The sequence below is a fragment of the Mus caroli genome, chromosome 10 (assembly GCF_900094665.2).
Source record: "Mus caroli chromosome 10, CAROLI_EIJ_v1.1, whole genome shotgun sequence".
Lineage (NCBI taxonomy): Eukaryota > Metazoa > Chordata > Mammalia > Rodentia > Muridae > Mus > Mus caroli.
The window spans coordinates 857,167-881,433 of NC_034579.1; the positions used below are offsets into that span (position 1 = coordinate 857,167).

Here is a 24,267-nt window from a genome sequence, read left to right on the forward strand (position 1 = left end):
TAAAGGCGTGCGCTGCCGCCACCACCACCCGGCTCTCTCTTTCTACTTTGTGTGTGTGAGAGAGTGTGTGTTTTGCACATATATGAGCATACGGGTGTGTGCATGTGTGCATAGACATGCAGAAAGCATGCCACGTGCTTTCCACTATCATGGTCTACCTGACTGCCTTGAAATAGGGTCTCTCACTGAACTAAAAGTTAACTGTCTTGGCTGGGTTACTTAGTCAGCATGCTCTTGGGATCCTCCTGTCTCTACTCACCCCACTCCCATCATGCTCGAGTTACAAACATGCACAGCCACATATATTTATAGTATATTCATATATAGTAGATATAATAAGTATTTATTTTATATTTTATCATTGTATATTATATAATTATATATTTATATTATATATACTATATATAATTTATATATTTATATTATATATACTATATAAGATATAGTATATATGATTTTATATACTATATATTAGATATAAATTGTAAAATATATATTTTACATGTTATATATCTCTTATTATAACATATATTTATATTATAACACATATAAAATATGTTATATATTTTAATTTTTATGTAATAATTTATATTCTTTAATGTTATAATTTATTCTAATAGTCTTTTTTCATTGTGAAATATGGTTTATGGTAGAATATATCAATGAGATGATACATTTTCAAAGGCTATGCATATAATTTTATAGGAATTATTTCAGTACTTATTCATTTTACAAAATCAGAAATTCTAGGTGCCAGTTGTGATGTTTTTTCCTAGCCAAAATCCTCATTAGTATGTAAAAGTAGGGATTTCAAGAATACAGTACCCGCCACCCACCCCCACAACTGATACGGCTCTAAAATGTTCTAAATAGTTGTATGTTGAATCATAAGCAATTAATTCTGTCATCTGTCTGTCTACCACAGGAATATTCCTTAAACATTAGTGTCAAGTATGTGGTTGCAATTAATTAGTAAGGCCTCTGAAGGAACACTATGTGCTGTGTAATTACAGCATCCTTCCCAGACACTGTTCTTTTTGTAAGATGCTGCACGTGACTTCCTCCCCTTTCACCTTTGGAATTCTGGGTCAGGCACAGACTTTGGTCCTTAAAAATAAAAGAGCCTGAAAAAGTGACCTCATCTTAGTTCCTAGAATGTAATCGCAGATCAAATAGCCATGATTCATAAACCAGCACAAAGGGCCCTTTGCTTCCCAGCAGACCCCAAGAAGGGCAGAACAATGGCCCTAAGAGCCTCATCAGGAGCCTTGTTCTGGTTACCTTTCTCCTTCCTGGATATCAATAGCCTTGGAAAGTGCTTTCTACAGCATGTCCAGTGCTGTGCCTAAAAATAGCCTTGCTTACACACACACACACACACACACACACACACACACACAATGCAAGTGCCTCCTCTCTAGGAGAACCTTCAGAGTAAACAGAAAACCTCACACCCTCCTAAATAATGGCCTTAAGAGCAGAGGTCTTGTCCTCCTTCTAGCTGATTCTAGCTGAACAAATAGCCACGCCCACTAGCCTCACCTGCTGGAGTCTGTGCCCAGACACAGTTGCAGCAGAGCTGGTGTAAACAAAGATCCAGTGCAAGAAGCCAGCACTCATGGTAAAGAAAGTAATTCCTTTTCCTTCCTGCAGGGTTTTGGAAATTTGCCCATTTGCATGGCGAAGACCCACCTCTCTCTCTCTCATGAACCTGACAAAAAGGGAGTGCCGAGGGATTTCACTCTGCCCATCAGTGATGTCCGGGCCAGCATAGGGGCTGGGTTCATTTATCCTCTGGTGGGAACGGTGAGTACCAGACTTCAAAGCTGATCCCAGTTTGTGTTGCTGTCACGTCTTATTCACGCTCTGCCAGCTCTACGAATCTCACAGCAGGATGGAATTTACAATATTTGCTGGTTTTCTTAAGCATTCTTCCACCAATAACAGGGTGAAAATACACCTCTGCCATCTCGGGCCAGGCCCTTCTATTTTCAGATCATGTGTTCAGGAGCCACAGAAGCATAAAGTGAATTTCCTTCTGGGAGAGAGAAGAGAGTGAGTGGTCTCGAGATCTGTCTGTTGACTCAGCAGCAGTGTGGCCCAGTGACCGACTTCACCAACTGTCTCACATTGCCGCAACTCAGAGTGACTATATTGTACTTCTATGGGCAAGTTGGGGCTGGCTGCTCACAGTCGCCAGGACCCTAACAGCTACCCCAGGGGTGAGGGGGAATCAGTGGCCCACCCTCTGTTTCCTTCTTCAACACATCTTGTGTGTCCCTTTGGGATGACATTACACATACATCTTCTTCACAACATGTTATTGAAAAGTATGAAATCATATAAAATTGTCAAGTGGGGACATTTCACATTCAAACATAAAAGGAAACATTTTAGTGTAGTGGCTTTCGGGAGTCGCACTATTATTAAGTAAAGTATTAGAAAAAGCCAGTGGTGTACACCGTTAATCCCAGTATTGAGGAGACAGAGGCAGACAGACCCCTGTGAGTCTGAGGCTAATCAGTCTAATCTACATACCGAGTCCCTGCTCTATATAATGAGACCTTGTCTTTGTGTGTGTGTGTGTGAGAGAGAGAGAGAGAGAGAGAGAGAGAGAGAGAGAGAGAGAGACCTTGTGACCCTGAACATAGGGAAGAAGCTGATTGGTAGACGGAATTGAGTCTAGTGTCAGCTCATTTGAAAGGTTGTGGGGACATAGGAAATAAGTCTCTTAGAAACTTAGATGAAGCCAGGAAGATGGTCCTGTGGTGAATCTCCCATCCCCCACCTCCATGGCCAGGCTAAGACCAAAGCTGTCCTGCAAAATCAGCGTGGACTCTTTTCCCCCAGCCTGTTCCTGGGCCTGGCTCTCTGACTTATGACCTGTAATAAATGAATGCATGGAACAGCCCTGGAGCAGCAGCAGCCGCTCACAGGGTTTCCTGGAGTGAGCCATCAGTGACATTATCTCAACTCGGAAATTCCTCCTGTGGCCACTCTCAGGGACAGAGGGAGTGTCCCTGCCTGCCCGCAATCAGGCCTGAGGAATCAGGAAGGAAGTGAGGCCTAAGTAAAGGGGGTCCAGGAAGGCAGGACATTGTCACTTGGAGGCAGTGACTGGCCTGCTCTCTGTGACAGTGCAGGAAGCCATATGCAAGCTGGGCAAATTCCCCCAGGAGGCCAGGATCTCCTAATAAGGGTGGAATTTACTTTCTTTGACTGCACTCTGGGCCCTACCACAGACTGCCGGAATGCATCAAGCATTCATCACGCCTTTGAGAGACGTTGTGGTAACTTCCTGGTGGGATGACTAAGGAGAAGGAATGGGGGGTGGGGGCGGGATGACACTGGGGGAACTGACCCCTGCAGGTGGGAAAATTCTAGTTGGATGAATCAATGTTATGCTTAATCATTCCACATTCAATTGCTATCAGGCATCTGAGATACAAGGCCAACCCCCAGTCCCAACTCCCTGACGTCCACAATCAGAACCGTTCTCCATACTTCAATAGAATTCATTCATTCATTCATTCATTCTCTTATTCAGCAAGTCATTAATAGTACCTCCAGCATGCATGGGGAAGAACGGGGTCCCTTACCTCCCTGTGGGTTTCTGGTACAGAGACTCTGGTAAATAATGTCCAACATGGACAGAACACTGTGAGCTTTAGAACACAGGGGCAGGTCCCCTCTTGGTGTGTCCTGAAGGGGGGCAGATAGCCCTTCTGTACCTCTGCTGCTGCATAAGTCTTGAAAACAAAGAATTCCAGCATAAGCCAGTCCACCCGTGAGTAGTAACTGGGTTCAGCTTGACTGGTGTTGGGAAATCACATGGAAAAATGCTAGAAAGGCGTCCCCTCCTCGTCCCTTCTGGGTATTAGCTGCTGGACACTTACCTGAACGTCCTTCCTTCCTGGCCTCGCTGTCGCATGTACTTTTGTGGCTGAGCTGTCACATCACATTCTGTTTGGTAATTGCTTTAATTGGTGCCGATTAACACTTTCTAATGGCCAGTGTACGGCCAGTGTGGAGGCTTCTCTGGCCCATTTCACCTCCCCACACTTTTTTATAGAAACCCCTCCGCTCACCGTGAAGACTTTCTGGATGTGTGAGGGTAGCCAAGTATTTCTTTCTATAGTCACTTTCTTTGTTCCTATGTAAAAATGCATTCCTGGGCTGGCAAGATGGCTCAGTGGATAGAGATGCTTGCTACCAAGCCTAACAACATGAGTTTAATCCCAAGGACCCATATGGTAGGAAGAAAGACCCTGTTCCTAGAAATTTTCCACAGAACGCCACACATGCACGCACACACCCATACCCCAAATTAATTATTGTAAAAGAATGTAAGGAACTTACTCCTATGTGCCCCTGCTTCTTTGGGATGACATTACATATACATATTCTCCCCAACATATTATTGAAAATTATGAAGTAATAAAAGATTGTCAACTGGTATAGTGCACACCTCAGTGCCTCTTTTCCTAAGAAATCATTTGCCAAATGCATTTTTTTTTTGAGCAGGGGCAAAAGGAGCAAATATTTTCTTATAATTTTCCTAACCTCAAATTTTATAAACTACTCTATTCCTTGGAGCTGGTGATTTATAATAGCCAATAAACCCAAGAGCCTGTATAACTTTTCAAAAAATAACCTCATGATGAAAGAGATTCATGATATATATATCAGGTGTTCTCTGTCCTATCACATTGGTTCAGCCTTTAATTATTTACAAAGCCTGTTTAATTACTTGGCATGAAATATTATTTACTCTGTAAGCCATATATGTGAAGTAATGTTGGAACATAAATTCCTTAGAGAAAGGACCAGAAAGACCACACCAAACCGTTAGTGTGAAGCAGCGTATATCACTTTTATAACATGAAAAATATGATAAGTGGGGAAATGATAAACCATAAGCACTTAGAACAATATTTAACTTGGGCCAAACACTTTCAGGAGAATCAGTTTCCCAGCGTGTGGGATCTGACCCCAGGTCTCGGTCTTGCCTGTTTGGGCTGCTGGTCATGTTCTGCAGGTGGCGTGCTGCGTTCAAGCAAGGGGAAGGAGCTGACGTGGCCCTGAGAGACATGTTCTCTGAAGGTGGTGTGTTTGAATCTGTGCCGTGTTTATGTAAAGGGAGGAAACCAAGAGATTTCTCCCTGGTCCCGTGCTCTTCTTACATTCGGTGTTGGGGTGGAGAGGGGGGCAAAGGACTTCTTTCTTCTCAAAGAGCTTTCCTAAGCAGTTACACATTTCCAAAACAGCATGGAGAGGTATCCAACCAAGCTTGAATTCTTAACAGATGTCCATGTGAAGTTGGCTTTTTCTGTGACTGTTTTTCTTTGATATCACATCGAGGCTTCGAACAAAAGACTCCAAAGGAATTTACAGTGGGAGTTCTTTCTAGGTGGCTTTCTTGGCTGGTTAGTGGGTCTCCCTATACAGCCCAGGCTAGTCTTGAGCTCACAGTTCCTCTGCCTTCTAAATGCTGCCGTTGTATGAGTTACTATGCCTAGACTGAATTCTTTTTTTTTTTAAGCACTGTGGGGTTTATGACGTACAGGGCTGGGGGTTTTTTTTGTTGTTGTTGGTTTGGGGTTTTTTGTTTGTTTGTTTGTTTGTTTGTTTGTTTGTTGTTTTTTTTGAGACAGGGTTTCTCTGTGTAGCCTTGACTGTCCTGGAACTCACTTTGTAGACCAGGCTGGCGTCCAACCCAGAAATCTGCCTGCCTCTGCCTCCCGAGTGCTGGGATTAAAGGCGTGCTCCACCACGTCCTGCAGGGCTGGGGGTTTTTGTGATAATCTTGACTGGAATCTTGGGCTTTATTTAACAATCTTACAATTCATCCAGAACAGATTGAGCCATCTAGTGGTATTTATGGGGTAGTTAGCACCATATAGGGCATCTCTAAGAGCTGCTGGGAATCTGTCCCAAAGACTCATGAGGAAGGCATACACTGAGGCAGGGACATCCGTGACACCCAGTGGCTGTCCATCTGGTTCCTTCTGTCTTCTAGTCCATTCCCTCTGCGACCTGCCTAAGGAGAATCCTTACAAGATCCTAAAAGAGTATCCTATATGCGCGTGCACACTCTTTTATTCTCTCCTTGTGGGGAGGAGCCAAGGCTGGACCTACCCCAAAGTGGAAGTCTCAGGAACAAAAGCTTCGTGCTGCGCGGTGGTTGCGCACGCCTTTAATCCCAGCACTCAGGAGGCAGAGGCAGGAGGATTTCTGGGTTTGAGGCCAGCCTGGCCCACAAAGTGAGTTCCAGGACAGCCAGGGCTATACAGAGAAAACCTGTCTCGAAAAAAAAAAAAAAAATCAGCTTCAACTTGCTATGGCTTTTGTCTCTCCTATGGGTGACCTGATCTGGCCGCACCGCAAGGCTACCGGGTGCACCCCTGACGTCATTGCCTTAGCTGAGCCCCAGAAAGCAGGAAGCTGCCAGAGCCAATGGGGGAATCAATGACGTCATACCCAGATGACACTGGGTGGAGATTTACTGGACCTGGTGCAGGGGTTGCGGAGTAAACACAGCAAACCCGGGCCTCACCCTCCAGAGGCATTGCCGGTTTGTTCTTTCTCACGTTCCGTTGAACTCCCTCTGTTTTCCCTCCTTGCTCTCTAAGTATGTACTGAATGTAGAGCTGCCTGCTGGGCTGATTCAGGTCAGTGAATTTCTTTCAGCTTGCTGGGGTGCATCCCCACCCGCCAGCCCCTCCACTTCAGGATGCATGGTTAGCCAAGCGCTGTCTAAATTCCACTGCCCACCGCGAAGGTGAAGTCACTCAGACCTTGTAGATTTCAATCGGAGGGACAGCTTGTGGCATTTTCCAGAGATAGACTTTTATTTACACAGTGAGAAAATCAAACACTCCCCAAGCTGTGCTCTAAGTGAGACGTACAAACCATAGTAAAGCGGTGAACTCCACCAACCCAGGTTGTCCATCGGGGGAGCTCACACACAATGTACTTCCTGCAAAATCACCTACACCCCTCTCCCCTGCTCTCCTGCCTCATAGTTCAATGGAGAAACTCTCAACCTGCTTCACAAAAGTTTCCACAAAACACCTTCCCCTCTCTGGTGCCCCTAGCTCCTGGCATCTATAATACCCTGAGTTGGAAATGATGCCGCTGCTGCTCTGGCTTGCTCCATGTGACCTGTAGCCCCTGGCTGAGCCCTTGGCAGCTCCCTCCTCTTCCCTACCTTGGGAGGTTTTGCTTCCCTATCTGAACATCAGAGTTTCCTGCTTTCCCTCAGACATGGCCCTTACATCAGCGGCTTCCTCTTGACGTGGTGTACTGACAGGGTGTCCTCTGCCTGCATGGCAGTGTGCCTCCTTTCAGGGAAATCCCACGTGTCTGGCCAGAAGCAGAGGAGACCTTCCTGTCCTTTCAGCATGCTATGTCCAAGGGAGAGGAAGGGGACTGGTGTCCTCAGTTTCCAAAAACTATTGACCAACAAGAGGAGAAAGCTCTGTGACTCACTGGGCCAGTGCCTTTCGGCTACAAAAGGTTGTCTGGGTCCCATCCCCTTGTTTCAATCTTTTCCTCCCTAGATGAAAGCCAAATTCTTCTCTGCATAAACCCAGAGTTAACTTAAATGAAAGCAGTCCCCATGTTACCTGTGTGTGGTGGCACATTCCACCACTTAAGGAGCAAGAGCGGGAGAGAATGGGAGTTCAAGGCCAACCTGGAATGTGGGGGAAATGGAAAGAGGGGGAGGGGAGAGATGATTCCTCCTGAGTGGCAGGCTTATCTTTCTGTGATGGGTGGAATCCAGCCTTACACTTGCTTGCCCAGCCTTACCATCCCAGACTAGAGTTGAACCTTGTTCTTTTACTTTCTGCATATTTAGCCGCTCTCTGCCCAGCCTGCAATCAGCTTTATCAACTTATTGTTTTCTCTAGTGATTGATACGATCTGATTCCATTCTCTCCCACCTCCACGTTTGGCCTCCTTGTTTTCATTCCCGAGGGGTTTGGTTTGGATTTCAGGCTTAGGAATGTTAGCAAAAATACACCCTTGTTCATTCGAGTGCCTGAGAGACACCCATCAAGTCATCATGTGCTTCCAGTATTTGTCATAGTCTGTCCCTCTTTATCACACTTCCTTACCCATGGGCTTTGCCAAGAATCCTATAATCAGAAGCAGGGGACATTTATGCAAATGAAATAAAATTAAAGCCAAAATGCTAATGTTGCAAAAAAAAAAAAAAAAGTAATAGGCCACCCTCAGAGTCTGTCAGAGGGCTCAGTGGAAAGAATAAATGAGAAAGAAAAGATAAACGTGTAAGAAAATACCCTTTTGTAAAACTCAGACGGCAGTGTGCAGAGAAATTTAACTGATAGAATCTGGAATTCATAACCGTTTACAAGATAAACTGAGTATGTGTCTGCTAAATTAGCCAGCCACGAATACTAGGTTGAATGGGAATGGGAAATGCGCTAAACTGCTCTTGAGAGAATTGGTATCGCTGCCTTCTCTGAGAATCGCTGAGCATTTAATTTGGTGTTGCTCAACTCAGTGATGGGGAGTCAAGGAGCAACTCTAAATGGGTCTAGAAATATAATTTATGTCCGTTTAAATGACCGGGCCTAGAGAAGACCCAGAATAAATTCCTAACCCCTTCACTAGCCCCTTGTCAGAACTTACAAAGACGTCACAGTAATGCTTCCTAGGCCAAGGGTTGGTAAAGGTACTAGAGTTTGCTACAAAAGAAAGTGAAGGCTGGGAGTTTAAGGTGCTGAACCCATTGTGACATCAGTCTCCAGTGGAGACTGGGCACTCCCTCCCCAAGAATCAATTGTGGGCAGTAGTGTAGTAGCCATGTCTGTTTGTACATCCCAACATTCACCTTTCATTGTCCAAACATATCTGTTTCTCCACTGAACACAAAGCAACTGCAGTTCCCAAGCCTTGCCCAGGATGAGATAGAGAGTGGCAGGCTGGGGCGAGTGCTGTGAGAATATACCTGTTCTCTGAATGCTCCATTTCTCTGACAAGCACACATCATTCCTGCCTCTCGCTGCACCCCGGTGAAGCACATTGCCTGTGCTTCCCTTGGATGGCCTCTTAGTCGACCAGGTCATCAATCCAATGTCTCTTGTTAATCCAAGCCCCACTCCCCCTGTACATCTCTTGGTTTCAGCTCTTTGTGCCTTGCTGCAGTGAGACACTCCACGTAGAACAGCAACTTGATTGCTAGCTGCTGAGAATAACCTCACAGCAGATGAGGGAGCCTTTAGAAGTCTTCTGCCATTATGAATTCACCAGCACTACAGCCCTCAAAACAGTCTATAATAGTCTTTTTAAAGAGTTAGGAGTATAGCCTCAGGGGCTCACAAATCCTGTCTGTCCTGGTAGTCCTCATCCAGCTAAGTGTTGCCATAAAACCAGGTCCAGACATATCAACCTTACTGGTGTGTTCAGACAGGGAGTTACATATCGAATATCCCACTATAGAGGAAGAAACGAAATGAAGTATGTTGTCATCCTGTTTCCAAGATAAACTCTATGACCAGCTATAAGAACGTTCATGACAAGTTCAAAACCAGGGAATACCAAGTACAGCTCCATCCCATAACTCTGTTTTGATACTGTCTACCTATAGATCTTGTTAGATGCTATAGGCTAAGGCTCAGACACTTGTGACTGGGCTACCCATCCTTCTGAATGACTGGCTGACTGAAAACCATGGTTCTTACTATCCTCTTCCCGGCTTCACTTAATCTGCCAGGATGACTTAGAACTAGGCGTCATGGCTGACTGCTTTGTTCTGGTTGCTGTGAATGAGACGGGTGAAGGAGAGCTAAGTCAGGTGCGGTCTGGAGAGTCCTGGCTGCTAGAGCTTCTGCCCCCATGGCATTCACCACACTCAGTCTTCAGGGTTCCTTCCAGAGTGTTTGTAATCAATCCCACTCTGCCGTTCCTGGAGATGGGTGGGTGGATGGGACTGGAGGTTCCAGTCTCGCTCCCCTCCTTTCCAGTGATGGGGACCAACTCATGCAAATATTCTACAAATAAGCTCCACCCCAGCCTTACAGTCCTCTCAGAAGTATTTCCTGAGCAGGTACATGTCAGCCCATGTTCCAGAAAGTCTCTCCCTGTTAGAACGATTGTAAGCAAAGAGAAGGGCAGAAGAGATGGGAGCCCTTTAACTCAAGTCTGTCTCCTCTGAGATGTTGTTTAGAGGCATTTATGGCAGAAGAATCAGAGTGTGTGGCCTAGAGAGATAGCTCAGCGGTTAAGAGCACTGGCTGTTCTTCCTGAGGACCCGGGTTTGATTCCCAGCAACCACATGGCAGCTCACAACTGCCTGTAAGTCCAAGAACTGACACTATCATACAGACATGCATGCAGGCGAAACACATAACATAAAGATAAATTAATTTAAAAATAAAAATAAAAAAGAATCCTAGTGTGCTGAGACATGGAGAATGGTGGTCAGAGGGAGGAAGAGGTGAGGAACCCAACTCTAAATGGTGCATTAGCATCTCTGCTGAAGAAGTTTGCCCTCTGGTATCAATAAGTTAGCCATGGAGCACTTTTACAGGACCAGTAAGGGTGTGGGGGGCAATGTTTCAGCCAGTAATGAGCTTGACAAGGCTTGCTGAAGATCAATGTTACCAAGATAAGTGTGCATGAAGACTATTGTTACCTATGGCATTGTTACCTGGGGCCTACTACGATTGTCCTAGCATTTTAAATGTAGAGAAGTGATTTTGATTTTTTGAGTTTTAACTAGAAAGAGAGGATGTCTCAGGCCTCTTACAAGAGAAAAAAAAAAAGTCAATTTTCTTAGAGAGTTGGATCCATAGCATTTGATTTTCCTTATGACCAGATTCTTCCTATACCTATGACCCCCAATATAGTTGCTTTGTTAACGTGAAAGCAGGTATTAATGGAAGGACCTTGTATGAATATTATAACTAATAAAAAAATGTTCCTGTCACCCTGGAAATTCCACGGGTTCTAGGAGCCCTCAGGACTACAACTGAGGATAGCCACCAAATATGTGTAAACTTTCACATTTCCACGGGTGGAAGATATGGGTTGGGGGTGGGGGAGGATGCAACACCATTTCATAGACAACTTAAGCATCCATGGATTCTGGTGTCCACAAATAGGGATCCAGTAATGCTAGATGATGTGTTTATAAAAAGATAAAGGGGGGGGGTATGTTTTGTGATGGTGTGTAGTGAGGTATGGGGGAAGGGGAGTGCCTTGGTGGCCCATGCTGAGGTATCCCTTACCCCTGAGGGACCAGCCACAGGACAGCATAGTATAGAATAGAGTTTATTCAGGGCATGGGGAAGGGAGTCAAGAGGGTAGTAGAGGCAGAGACAGGTAGAGAGAATAGAGAAGTAGAGGCCAGCCTTGAGCACGGGGCGGGGGGGGGGGATGGGAAGAGAGTTGGAGCAAGAACAAGAGAGGAACAAGTCAGAGAGGAGGGGGCAAGCAGCCCCTTTTGTAGTGAGTCAGGCACACCTGGCTGTTGCCCTGTAACTGTGGGGCGGAGCTTAGACAGAATGCTAACACTAGAGACAGCAGCTCTGTCTGGCTTTCACAGGTGTGCCTGGGATTTCTAACTCAGAACCACTGATCCATCATAGATCAGAAGCCTCTAAAGTTGTCTCAGACTGTATTGACAGTAATAAGTAGAGCTGTCAATGAAGAAGAAATTGCATCTGTTTGAGGCCCTTCTACTTTGTCTGCTCTGTACAGATATTCTGATACATTGTAGTTCCCCATTCTCATCTCTAGCTGTGATGGAGGCTAGCCCAAAGACACTGGAGCCCTTACCCTGTTTTTCTGTCAACTCTACTTTCTGTCTCTTATATGGTTAGAGAGATGCCAAAGGCTGAGAGATAGCGACATCCAAGCTGTAATATCACAGTGGGAGGTGACAACTTTTCTTCTCTGCCTATATTTACAAAAGCAGTGCACATTTCTTCCATGCTGCTCAACTTAAGACACAAGTTTTACATGTCATCCCAGGCAGGGGAAGTTTCAAGGCCAACATGAGCTACCTTGTGACGCCCCATCTCCAAAAAACAAGGGGCAAGTTCTAGTTGTGACCTGATTTTTAGTGTGTTCCCCTCAGTCCTCTCCATTGAGGTTGGTCAGCATAGCTCCCAATCCATGAGGTCATTGGTATTCCTTCCCAAGTTACTAAGTGCCTTTCACACAAATAAAAGTCACTATACTGGTAGCTATAAGTTCTTCACTTCTCAGTGTCATTATAACTGACTTTCCCCCCAAAACAAAGCTGTTTGACAGCTGGAGTCTGTTTTCATTTTGAGGTTTGTCATAAGGAGTGGAATGTGCTTCTGTTTAAGAGTTGGGAACATTTTGGCAGGGAGAGAGAAGAGAAAGTACACCCCACAGAAGGAAGGGAGTCCCTTTCAGCTTTTATAAAAGAAAAAAAAAAAATCCTGGTTTTCTCTTGAGGCATAAGCTAGAAGCTTGTGTCATTGGGGTAGAAAAGATTTCAGGAGAAAAATCCATTACTGGAACTATGTAGCTAGAAAAAGAGATGGTTTTGTGCAGGAAAATAGAGGTAGCTTTTCCAACCAAGAACTTGAGAGTTCTTCCTCTCCTTGGGCAGTAAGTAGTGAAGGGTGCATCTCAGCCACGGTGGGGAGTGTCTGCAGCGCTTTCTGTAAAATATGCCCATAAATCCTCCCCCAGAGCGTCTGAGATCACAGATCCCAGCTGAAGACAGTGATGGAGTAGTAGCGCAGTTCATGTGAAGTGCACTGGTCCACTTCAGCAAGCTTTGACAGCCAGCTCCCCGTCCTCCCTTCCCCCCACCATCGGTGTACAGCCTCAGCTCCCCATACAGTTCCTCTCAGCAGAGACTCTGCCTTCTACAGCTCCGTGAATCCTAGGGTCTCCCATGGAAGTGAGCTTGCTTGCTTGCTTGCTTGCTTGGTTTGTATCCTTTTTTATTTATTTTTAGTGTGTGTTGATGGGGTACTACAGCACCATGTAAAGCCAAAGACAACTTAGAGAGCCAGTTCTCTCCTTCCACCTTTGGTTCTGGGGGTTAAATTCAGGTCAAACACTGAACTAGCTTACCAGCTCTCCTAGATCTTTACTGAGCCCACGCATGATCTCTTTCTGGCTCCAAAAGAATAATTTTTTTTTTTACAAATATAATATATAACTTTTTTAGATAGTTTCCAGCCAGAAATTATTGTAAGTACATCTTATGATTCCATGTCTAAAATGTGTTATGACTTAGAGACCTAATTTGTGCGTAGGGATGAGGTTTCATGATATAAACTGTCTACAATCTAAGAATGCATACAAGTGGCCAGGTGCGGTGGTGCACGCCTTTAATCTCAGCACTCAGAAGTAGAGGCAGGCCTGATCTATATACCACATTATGGGCTAGCCAGAGCTACACAGTGAGGCTCTGTCTTAAAAGAAAGAAAGAGAGAGAGAGAGAGAGAGAGAGAGAGAGAGAGAGAGAGAGAGAGAGAAAGCAGGCTGGAAAGGTGGCTCAACAGTTGAGAGCACTCTCTGCTCTTCCAGAGGTCCTGAGTTCAATTCCCAGCAACCACATGGTGGCTCATGACCATCTATAATGGGATCTGATGTTCTGGCATGTAGGTGTACATGCAGGTAGAATATGTATGTATATGCAATAAATAAAATAAACCTTTACAATTAAATAAAATGCAATGAATGTATAGACCCACAGGTCAGTAGCAGAGCATTTGCCTAGCACTGAAGAGACCCATCTCTTCAACACATCCAGGAAAAAGGGCATAGAAAAGGCAGGGAAAATAAGGAGTCGCTTAAACCAATCATGATAAAATCAAAACTGTTCTCAGAACTAATGTTTATGGAACACTTGAAGTGTTAGGCAGTGTTCAGAGCCATTTGTGTATAGCTGACTCTTTTGCTGTTCCCAGTGTCCTTTCGGGAAAATCGCATCTCTGGTCCTGTTCTGAAAGCCCAGGAAACTTAAGTCTCTTACCCAGCCATAGATGGCAAGTGGCAGGTCAGGATTCATCATTGACTTTCATTCTTAGAAAATGTTCCCATTTTTCTGCTGGGCATGTGGTCCTCTTTTCTGTGAGTTAGTCAAATTAAACTTTGCTTCTGCCAACCAGTTAGAAAGGGCAACTTCAAACTACTTGCCCATTTTGTGGGCAGATGATGTCCAAACCTTTGTGCCTGGGCGTCTGATATTTCCATACTAATTAGTGAAATGGACCACCGGCAAGCTGGCTCAGCAGGTAAGAGAGCTTGCCACACCAGCCTGAAAACTTGAGTTCAACTCCCGGGCTCCTCAGGAGGAGAGAGCTGGCTCCTGAAGGTCGTCCTTTGACTTCTACAGAGTCAAACGCCTCTAGAGGTCTGGGGAGATGGCTCAGTCAGCCAACTACTTACCAGGCAAGCATGAGGACCTGAGTTCAGTGAGCATGGCAGTAGTCACCTGTAACCCCAGCACTGAGGGAGCAGAGTCCTAGAGTTCAACAGATAGTCAGCCTTACCAAACCAGTGGGTTCCAGATTCAGTGACAGACATTATCTCAAAATAAGGGCACCGCCTTATAAGCAACTGAAGAAGACACTCAGCACCGCCCTCTAGCTCCACACGAGTACCACAGAGAGATAAACTTCATTACTAGCGAAGCTTTCTCAAGCTCTTTGTTGAAACCCCACCCCCTTCTAGGACTGACATCTAAAAAAAAACAAAAACAAAAACAAAGGGGCAACGTACAAATGGTAGCGGCACTTTTACACTAAAGAGACAGATTCTCCTCACCAAGAAAAACAACCATCCATACACAGTGAGGTGGCGCTCTGTCCTGCCTTCACTCTCCACAGTAAATTAAAACATGCCAGGGAACCTTCTCACCTATGAGGACAGCTGGACAAAGAATGTTAATTTCACTGCGTGTCAGACACAGCCTGTGGCATATTTATAATGGGCTGAGGTGAAACCTCTTGGCTCACTTCATTTCCATATGTAATAAGAGAGGCCTAGGCAATCTCCCACATTGATTGAATAAAATAAATAGCTTTTTGCTACCAAAGAATAAGAGTGGGGAAGGAGGGCTCAAGAGATCTCAGTGGTTAAGAGCACTGACTGCTCTTCCAGAGGTCCTGAGTTCAATTCCTCGAAACCACATGGGTGGCTCACAACCATCTGTAATAGCCGGGCAGTGGTGGCGCACACCTTTAATCCCAGAACTCGGGAGGCAGAGGCAGGCAGATTTCTGAGTTCAAGGCCAGCCTGGTCTACAGAGTGAGTTTCAGGACAGCCAGTGCTACACAGAGAAACCCTGTCTCGGAAAACAAAAAACAACCAACCAACCATCTGTAATGAGTTCTGATGCCCTCTTCTGATGTGTCTGAAGACAGCTACTTATACACATATAAATAAATAATTCTTTGGGGGAGAAAAAAACGCAGGGAAGGCCCATGGCAGGGAGCAGCATGGGCGGCACCAGAACTTCGAACAGAGCAGCTGGGGACACCAATGGCTTGTATTTTGCATGGCCTGCACTCTTGGTCTTCCAAAAGTTTTGGGTATATATCATAGAAACATGATTCGTTTTGCTTTAGAAATGCCCTGACAGTGACAGCCAACCAAAGTCGTTCTTTCCATTACAAATTTGCACAGTTTTCTGCAGGCTGGATGATATTGTGCCTACAGAGTCTGTCTCATGGATCTCACAGGATATCGTAAAAATAATTATTTATAGGCGTACATATAATTTGCCCTTGCGAGAAAGGAGAGACATGATTCAGGTGTGCCCTTAACCCCACTCCCTTAATTCCCTAACCCCTTGCCACACCTGTAGTGAAGCCATGGATTCCAATGTTGAAGGACACCTGTCCCCACCTGGATATCTTAACCTGCAACAGTTCAGTAAATTCCTACAGGTGTCCTAAGGTGAGGGTGAGTGTGTGTGTGTGTGTGTGTGTGTGTGTGTGTGTGTGTGTGTGTTTCCTGTATATTTTTCCTAAGCCACCATTTCCTGAACCCCCAAATGATTATTTTCTCTAGTGATAAGCACATTGTGAGACTCGAGGCAAATAGGATACCTCGGCTTAGAATCCACCCTTATATAGCAGGTACCTTCATCCCTGGTACACTGATACACTGATGCCCTTCCATTCCACTTCTGTCTTAGGCTTCTGTAATTCTGAACTGGATATAATTGGTATCATTATAAAATCAAACTAGGAACATTGGTGGGTGCTGGAGTTTTGTTGTGGCTGTTGCTTTTCGTGACAATTGACAACCTCTTGAGGCAGAAAATGCTTCCCACTTCCCATTTTGTTGAGTACACCTCATTACTAAATAGTCTCAGTAGTGGGATGCTGTTGCCACCCGGGCCACCTGGTGATTGGCATGTCCCAGAGCACTTTCTGGAGCATGTGCACTGCTGCACACTGTACCGTTCACTGGGGGCAGCTGTGTGCAGCACTTGTGAGTACGCCCAGCTTCCTTTTGGCACAGTGAGGACGGACGCTTCCTCGGGATATTGCATAATACACAGGGGAATCAATGCTTTCAGTGGATGTTTGGCTTTACTGAGTTCCAGACTGAAGCCTTTCCTGTGTTGCAAAGGAAGGTTCTCTAGTCGCTCAAGGAAAGACATAGGAGTTCAGCACAGGGCAAAGCAGGCCACAGTTGGCAGGGAGACACCACCTCCAAGGTAAGGCAGCACAGTATTCATGGGAAATGTGCTGAAACAACTCAACCAATGTATTTAAATAGTAGAGGCTTCCGAGTGTCTCCTTGGCATGGAGTATGCACCCCAGAGGGAACAGTGGAGATTTTGGTTATTGCCAAAATCTCAGGTGCTAGAGTTCTCCCCAAAGGAAATGACTAGCCCTCTTCTATTAGGTATCCTGTCCTGAGGCATGAGGGACCATTCATTAAGCCAGTCTAGCCCACTGAAGACACCCTGTTGCACACAAAATGCCGGAGGTCTGATTCACCTGTTCAGCATATATAGAGGAATGTTGGGTACAAAGCCAAGAGAAAACCACAAAGGCCCTTGCCCTTGAGGAATGAAGAAGCTAGTGAGAGACGCAAGCCTGCAGAGTGGATGGCCCTGCAAGCCATAAGAACTTAACCAGGTAATACAAGACAGAGAGGCAGAAGATACAGACCTTCAAGGCCTGAAACAATATTGCTGATGTCCTTTAATATGGCAAGCCTATATAAGTGGTACAAGAGTTACAATGTGTTATGACACTGGGCAGGAAGGCATGACCCAGGTCACATGAAATTGAGTGCCAAGCTTGGGAATTAGAGTTTATCTTGCAGAGCCTGAGAATCTTTTTTTTTTTTTTAATTTTGTAATTATATTTAGGTACAGAAAATTTAGTGTACATTTAACCCAATTTAGTGGCGAGCTCTTTAGCCTTTTTTCCAGCTTGGCAATGCGAGCCACAGACTTAGGACCCAGGACGTTGCCTCCCCAGTGGCGACGGATCTCATCATATCTGTCATTATAATTGGTCCTAATAGCTTCCACCAGCTTAGCCAGAGCACCCTTGTCTTCCGAGTTAACCTGTGTGAAGGCAACAGTGGTGCATGTCTTCCTGTGGACCAGGTGCCCCAGCCTGGCCTTTCCCTTGATGATGCAGTAGGGCACCCCCATCTTTCGACATAGGGCAGATAGGAAAACCTCCAGCTCAATAGAGTCTACGTCATGGGCAATCACCACCAGCTGAGCCTTCTTGTTCTCTACCAAGGTGGTGACTGTATTGACTCCTGCTCGGAGGTCAGGTGGTCTCTTAGTTGGGACGTCGCCTTTGCCAGCAGTTTTCTCCTCAGCACAGGCCAGTAGCCTTTGTTTCTTCTCTTGCTTTGTCTCTGGCCTGAACTTGTGGGCAAGCTTAAACAGCTGAGTAGGTGTCTGCCTGCCCAGCGCCTGGGTGAACTAGTTAATGGCAGGAGGGACTTTGAGCCGCTTATAGAGGATGGCTCTTTGCCGCTGCAGCCTGATGTAGCAGGGCCATTTGATGAAGCACGTTAAATCTCTTTTGGGCTGGATGTCCTGTCCAATGCCGAAGTTCTTGGGACTCTTCTCGAACAGAGGGGTGACCACCTTCTTGGCCTCCTGCTTCTTGACGATGGCGGGGGGCTGGAGCCACCTTCTTCCCCTTGGCCTTCTTCCCTTTGGGCATCTTGCTCGGCTGCTGGAGAGAGGGGCCTGAGAATCTTAAGTGGAGCAATATAATTAATTATGTTCACATTTTTAGAAAGATTACTTAGGTGGCAAGATGGATGGAACAGAGGACTTAATCTTGTTAAGACCGTAACTGTTATGGCGGGAAGGAGTGGCACACACCTTTAATCCCAGTGCTGGGGAGGCAGAGACAGGCGGAGCTCTGTGAGTTAGAAACCAGCCTCATCTACAATGCAAGTTTCCAGACAGCCAGGAATGTTACACAGAAACTCTGTCTCAAAACCAACAAACAAACAAAAAGATGGTAACAGTTACAAAGACAAAGAACTACATAAGGTCGAGGGAGCTAGAGACAGGAAATCAGGTAGAAAGATACAACAGTACCTAAAATGCAACATCAAGGAAGCTCATTAGACACTCGGGGGTCTTTACTCTTACCTGGGCCTTGAGCACAAATAGTTGAGGGCAAAGACTTTGCGACATCTCTCTTTTCTTCTTAGTGGCTAACAGTACCTGGAAACATTTAAAAAGTGGTGGCCAGGCAACAGGAGAGAAAAAGTTATCTTAAAAAAAAAAAAAAAAAAAAACAGTTTGGACAGAGTGAGCTTGTATTCCTACTTAGAGAATCATGGGAGCCCCGCCCTCACCCACATCCCCAGCATCCTCTCTGCAGTCAAGTTTCATGAGGACCCTGCTCTCCCACCTGTTACATTATCCCAGTCCTGCACAGTGATGAATTTATGGTTTTTGTTTTGTTTTATGGTTTTGGTATTTTTTAATCATGTTAAGAAAAGCAGTTTTACAAGTTCAAGTGCAGACACCAGGACACTTTGTATCCGGTTTAAGGTTCAGTGGTGAGATCTGTTATCAACATAGGATTCTGCAGACAGGAGCGCCTCCAGGCATTGAAGATTACTGCCGCAGAGCCTCTTGGTCCCTTGTCTGCATGGAACGAGTCTCTAGTACAGGTGGGCAAGGAGTTGGTGGGAATTGACCGACAGACTCGACACAAGGGAGTGTGGATCTGAATGTAATTTGTCAAATCGAGCAGCAAACTTTTTATACAGAAGAAAATAGGGAAGTTGGGTGACACACCGGCAAGGTACAAAGAGGTTACTGGATTCTTACACAAAACAAAGGAATACAAACATGGAAGGACTGGCAGGAACCAACTGGGGTAAAACTCAATGTTAATAACTGGAATCAAAAACAGCTCCACCTCAGGTCCACTTAATCTTAGAAGCCAGAGGCAAGGGCTTCGTGCCCTTGCCATAGTTCCTACTCTAGTCTATTGTATAGTCCTTCCCTCTAGGCCATTGTAAATACTTGTGTATGGGTATAACTCAGCTATCTATAGTTCTAAGTATCTACGCCGGTTCCTCTTTAGGTCACAAACTTCCTTCTTCCTAGAAAATGGTAAATTTCTGTGTAGGGCAGTGGCTTAGCTATCTGTGCCCAAGGTCAGATCAAGGACTGCCTAGAATCTAACTTAGCTCTATGTCAAAATATCAATCCTTAGGAGCACTTGTAATAAAGCAATATTAAGGGAAAGCACACAGATCCATTTACCAACTAAAGCAAGGACACTGGAGCATTCTTTATACAGGATGCCACAATTCCAGGAGACTAAGTTTCCGTGAACTTTTCACCTCGGGACAGGCCCAGGTTTTCGGGGCCTGTCGCGATTGTCACTACTGGAGTGGATGTAGCAGATTACACTGGGCATTGTGGTACACTATGATTCTAGCACTCAGGAGCCTCTGGCAGGAGGAGTCTAGCAACAGTCTCTCCCAAACCAGTCCCAAAGAAAGTCCAACTCCATACCTACCTCCTCTTCAGGTTGTTTTGTTAGAGATGGTGTAAGAAGAAGAAGCTTAATCTCTGCCACCTGGCTTACACCGTCCCACGTGGCTTACACTGTCCCACCTGGCTTACACCATTTCTTACTTCAAAGAGCCTGCTCCTCAGACATTTCCCAATAGAGCTGGTCACATCAAGGCTCCCACCTGTATTTTCTACACAGCCTTTGAAGTCAACCATTCATGTTCAATCAACCTGGTTGTCAAAGGACAGTAGCTAACTAAGATCGCTCTTCTTTGGTCTTGTTGCCTGGCCAACACTTTTTTAATGTTTCCAGGTACTGTTAGCCACTAGGAAGAAAAGAGAGATGTCGCAAAGTCTTTGCCCTCAACTATTTGTATTCAAGGACCAAAAAAGGGGATGCAACATGCATCTCAGTAGTATGTTGAGAACAGAAACAGGGTGAGTGGCCCTTTGATGCAATGAGGAGAAAGATCAAATAAAAGCACGTGAATTTTTGCATAAAACTCTGTAAAGGATACAGTTGAACTTGAAAACTGAAACCTCTCAGTCGGTAAGGGGCTTGCCCTGTGCAAGCATGAATCCAAGTGAAAAGCCAGGTGTGATGGCACACCCTTGTAATCCTAGCATCAAGGAGGCACAGACAGATCCCTGGGACTTGCCAACTTATTTAATGACTTGCAGGCTAATAAGAGACCCTGTGCCCCTCACCCCCAAAAAGGTTGGTGGCATGCTGAGAAAATACACCCAAGTTTAACTTGTGACCTCCACATATGCACACACACACTCACACATACACACACACACACACACACACAGAGTCTGAAAAGGGAAATCACTATTTGTTTATTTAGTTTTGAATTTCATTCTGGGTGGCTTTAACTGGGATGGAAGGCTTAGAAAGCCCCATGACAGTTGTTCTTTAAAATGTCCATCTCACCTAACACATGGAATATAGCTCTGTCTTTGGTCTCAGGAGTTAACGTTGGGACCTAAAGTGACCTTGTAAGCTGGATGCAGAAGGAGTTCTAGGACAAGCCCGGGCAATATTGTGAAACTGGCCTATGTGGGCCCCTACTTGCACTTAATTACGTGTGTGTGTGTGTGTGTGTGTGTGTGTGTGTGTGTGTGTGTATTTGAGCACTTCCATATCCCACCCTTAGTGATGGTGGGTAACACCTTGCTTTATTCTAAGTGTCTCAGGGGATAGCATGAAAACTGTGCCAAGTCAACTATAATAGTAGAAAAGTTTTCAAACAAATTGCAGGTCTTCTGTATCGTCTTGACGTCTATGGTTTAAAATGTAAGAATTCTCCCTTTGGGTCTTTTTACTCCTCTCTCGATTCCTTTACCGTCTCACGTCACGCATCACCCACAGCCTTTGTTCTCATAGCCTTCAAACAGGATTAATTGATGCCGTGCAGCATCAGGAAAAGCCTGAATATTTTGTAAGACGATTCACCGCGCTAAATGCCCATCTTTCTTTTCAACTTCGCTGACAAACATGGCTTATGCAGATGTAGGGGCGATTTGTTTATTTCCCTGTTTAAATTTGTGGCTCTTTAGCATAGCATGTTTCCTTTCCATGAGGCTAGCCAAAAATAATATTGACAAACCTGTGAAGGCTTCCATCTGATACTGTTGCAATCTTATGCAAATGTATTTAGACAGTTAAGTGAATAGAATAATTAAACATCCAAACATCAAGAATGGAGTGGAGGTGGGGGGATGGGCAGCAATGAAGCATTTGAAAAATACACCTTTAAAACTAAAGGTCTGATCTGGTTTGTTTATTATTGTTGTTCTGTTATCTTGATTTCGTTGCTGTTTTCAGACTTAAGCAGAGCACACTGTAGCAATAGAAAATGATTGGCATTTTAGAGGTTCATACTTCCCCGCACATGCCATCAGAAGCTTGAAAGACCTCTGTCCTAATGCTTCCACTGGGACCAGGCCACTCCTGGATGAATTCATTCAAGAGGGAGAGGCTCTCAAAGCACAACACTGAATTGTTTGTCTTTAAAAATATGCTCCTTTAAAGTCTCCAGAAAAATCCAAGAATGAGAAGAGCCTAACACTTGGCAGAAAAAGCCCAACTGCAGAGTCGTGTCCCGAAACTCTCTGTCTTCTCTAACAAAGCTGGCTTCCAAAGAAAGTCACATCGTATGTGATAAATTTGAAATGTTCCCTCTATGACATCTTTAAAATTCTTGAGAAATATCCAACTTTGAGATGGAAACCTTTCTTTTTCCAATTTAGCAAAGATTGGTTTAAGATTCACTATTATCGCCCGCCCCCGTCCTAGGGAGAGAAAAAAAAATTTAATATTAATATAAGTGATTGCCTATTCTTTACCAAGGCAGCAAATGTCTCCTCCGTTTCTGGCTTTGTGCTACTGTCATTTTCAGGGGAGCAGGTGTGGTGGTTGCCTGGGCTGTCTTTTCTGAAGCAAAGGTCTGCTAGAACCCAGGCCCAGCCCTGCCCTCCAGCCCCAGGCTGCCCCACCTTGCTCCTGACTCCTTGCTGGCCTGCTCCAATACTGCCTCTTCTCCAAGCTGCAAGGCCTTGCACTGGGATGCGATAGAGCTATTTCTTGCCGGGTGAGAGCTTAAACTAGACCCATTTGTCAGAACTCTCCTGTGGTTTCAAATAACAGAAACTGGACTCAGACTTGGACAAAGAGGAAGAACAACTTGGCCCACATAATGGAGAAGTTCTGCAGTTGATCCGGTCTCAGCCACTGCTGTGGGCAGACTGATGGCTTTTGTCCTCCTTTCCTCGAGGTGGCTCTGCCCACTCTGCCTCCTGTGCCTGTCACAGAGGCCCACCTCAGATAAGACTCGAGGTCCTCTGGGAGAAGGACCTCTCCTCTACCATTGCAAACCGACCGGTACTCAGCGGCCCTGTTTGTCAGGCCAGCCTAGCATCATTGCTGTGACCCAGCAGCAGGGATCCACCTGTGCCCGAGAGAATGGCCTCCAAACTCAGGACATCAGGAAGCACAGCAGCGACTGTCGACTGTCACTCATCAGAGACTTCCCACTGGCAAAGGCTACTGTGTGCTCTGGTGGGGGCAGGGTGGTTGGAATGCAGGAGATAAAAAGTCATTCAGTGCATAAATTGGTATATAGCAGCAGCTCCTTCTCATCGTGTGTTTTTTGTGTTGCATGGAGTCTTCTCTGTGAGACTTCTTCAAACACAAGTTGCAGACATCAATAGAAAGCCTACCTAAGACAGGGAGCTCTCTCAGACTTGAGCTGATTCTTGTACATACACAAACTTCCTACTGTTGCCCGACTTGTTTCTTGCTCAGCACATACAAGCAGTGTGGGTAGATCCGTGCACTCCATTTTAGTGTTAAAACTAGGAAAGCAAATTCTACTACTTTGGCCAGTTAAAAAGACCATATGCCATTCCGCCATGTTTAAGTCTGTGTAGCTGACAACTTTATACGTGTACGCAATGTCCTTTGTTCACGCTTACTCCCCAGCACTGTCTCTCGTCCATCGTCCATCTCCACTAAGCCCCTTATTGCCTTCAGATCGCCATCAGATCCTCCTGCTGTCTTCCTGTCTGCTTTCTGTTTGTTTTAGTGTGTGGGTGTGCGTGCGTGCGTGCACATGTAGGAAGGGTGTGCCCGAGCGTGCGCTGGTACACGAGTTTTACTCAGCTTAATTCGGGTTGCTTGTGTGAGCATTATTAGGGAGTTATTTATTGGAACATGGACAACTTAACAGTGGTGACATCACTAGAACCAACCACATTTAAACATTTACACTTCCCACCCCCTCTTTCCCTCCTCTCCCTCCCTCCCCCCTTGTTTTTGTTTGTGTGCTTTGTTTTGTTTTAGCTTTGACTATTTTTTAACTTTCTATGTAGACTATACTGGCTTCAAACTCAACAGAGAGCTCTGCCTGCCTCTGTCTCTAGCGAGACATGCACCACCACACTCAGCAGTTATAGGTAGTAGATGCCACATTTTAAGTCTGAAAACATCAGAAAGAAATAATGAGGTGTGGTGTCAAGCAGTGTGACCCAGGTGCCCAGGAGACAGGGGCTGGAGGATCAGAAGTTCCAGGTCATCCCCACATACAAGAATCAGCTGTGGTACCCAGAAATGTGCTGGCAAAGAGAAGGCCTTAAGTTTGTAATTTTACATGGATGTATTTATTGAGTGTGTGTGCATGGTATGGGAGTGGAGGGGCACATGGTTGCTGAGGCATATAGTGAGATGGAGGCTGCCTTGGGAGACCTGAGATTTCATCTCAAAG

At 45.3% G+C, this 24,267-nt stretch overlaps 1 protein-coding gene and 1 pseudogene across 4 annotated transcripts in view; one reads left to right on the plus strand and one right to left on the minus strand.

Moving 5' to 3' along the window:
- Window positions 1–24,267, plus strand: part of Mthfd1l (methylenetetrahydrofolate dehydrogenase (NADP+ dependent) 1 like) — a 180,943-nt gene that overhangs the window by 129,167 nt on the left and 27,509 nt on the right. For all 4 annotated transcript variants that reach the window (XM_021173654.1, XM_021173653.1, XM_029482853.1 and 1 more), the window contains exon 26: window positions 1,654–1,806. In XM_021173654.1, the coding sequence (XP_021029313.1) occupies window positions 1,654–1,806 (153 nt within the window). The remainder of the gene's footprint in view (window positions 1–1,653; window positions 1,807–24,267) is intronic.
- LOC110302873 lies at window positions 17,376–18,179 on the minus strand (annotated as a pseudogene).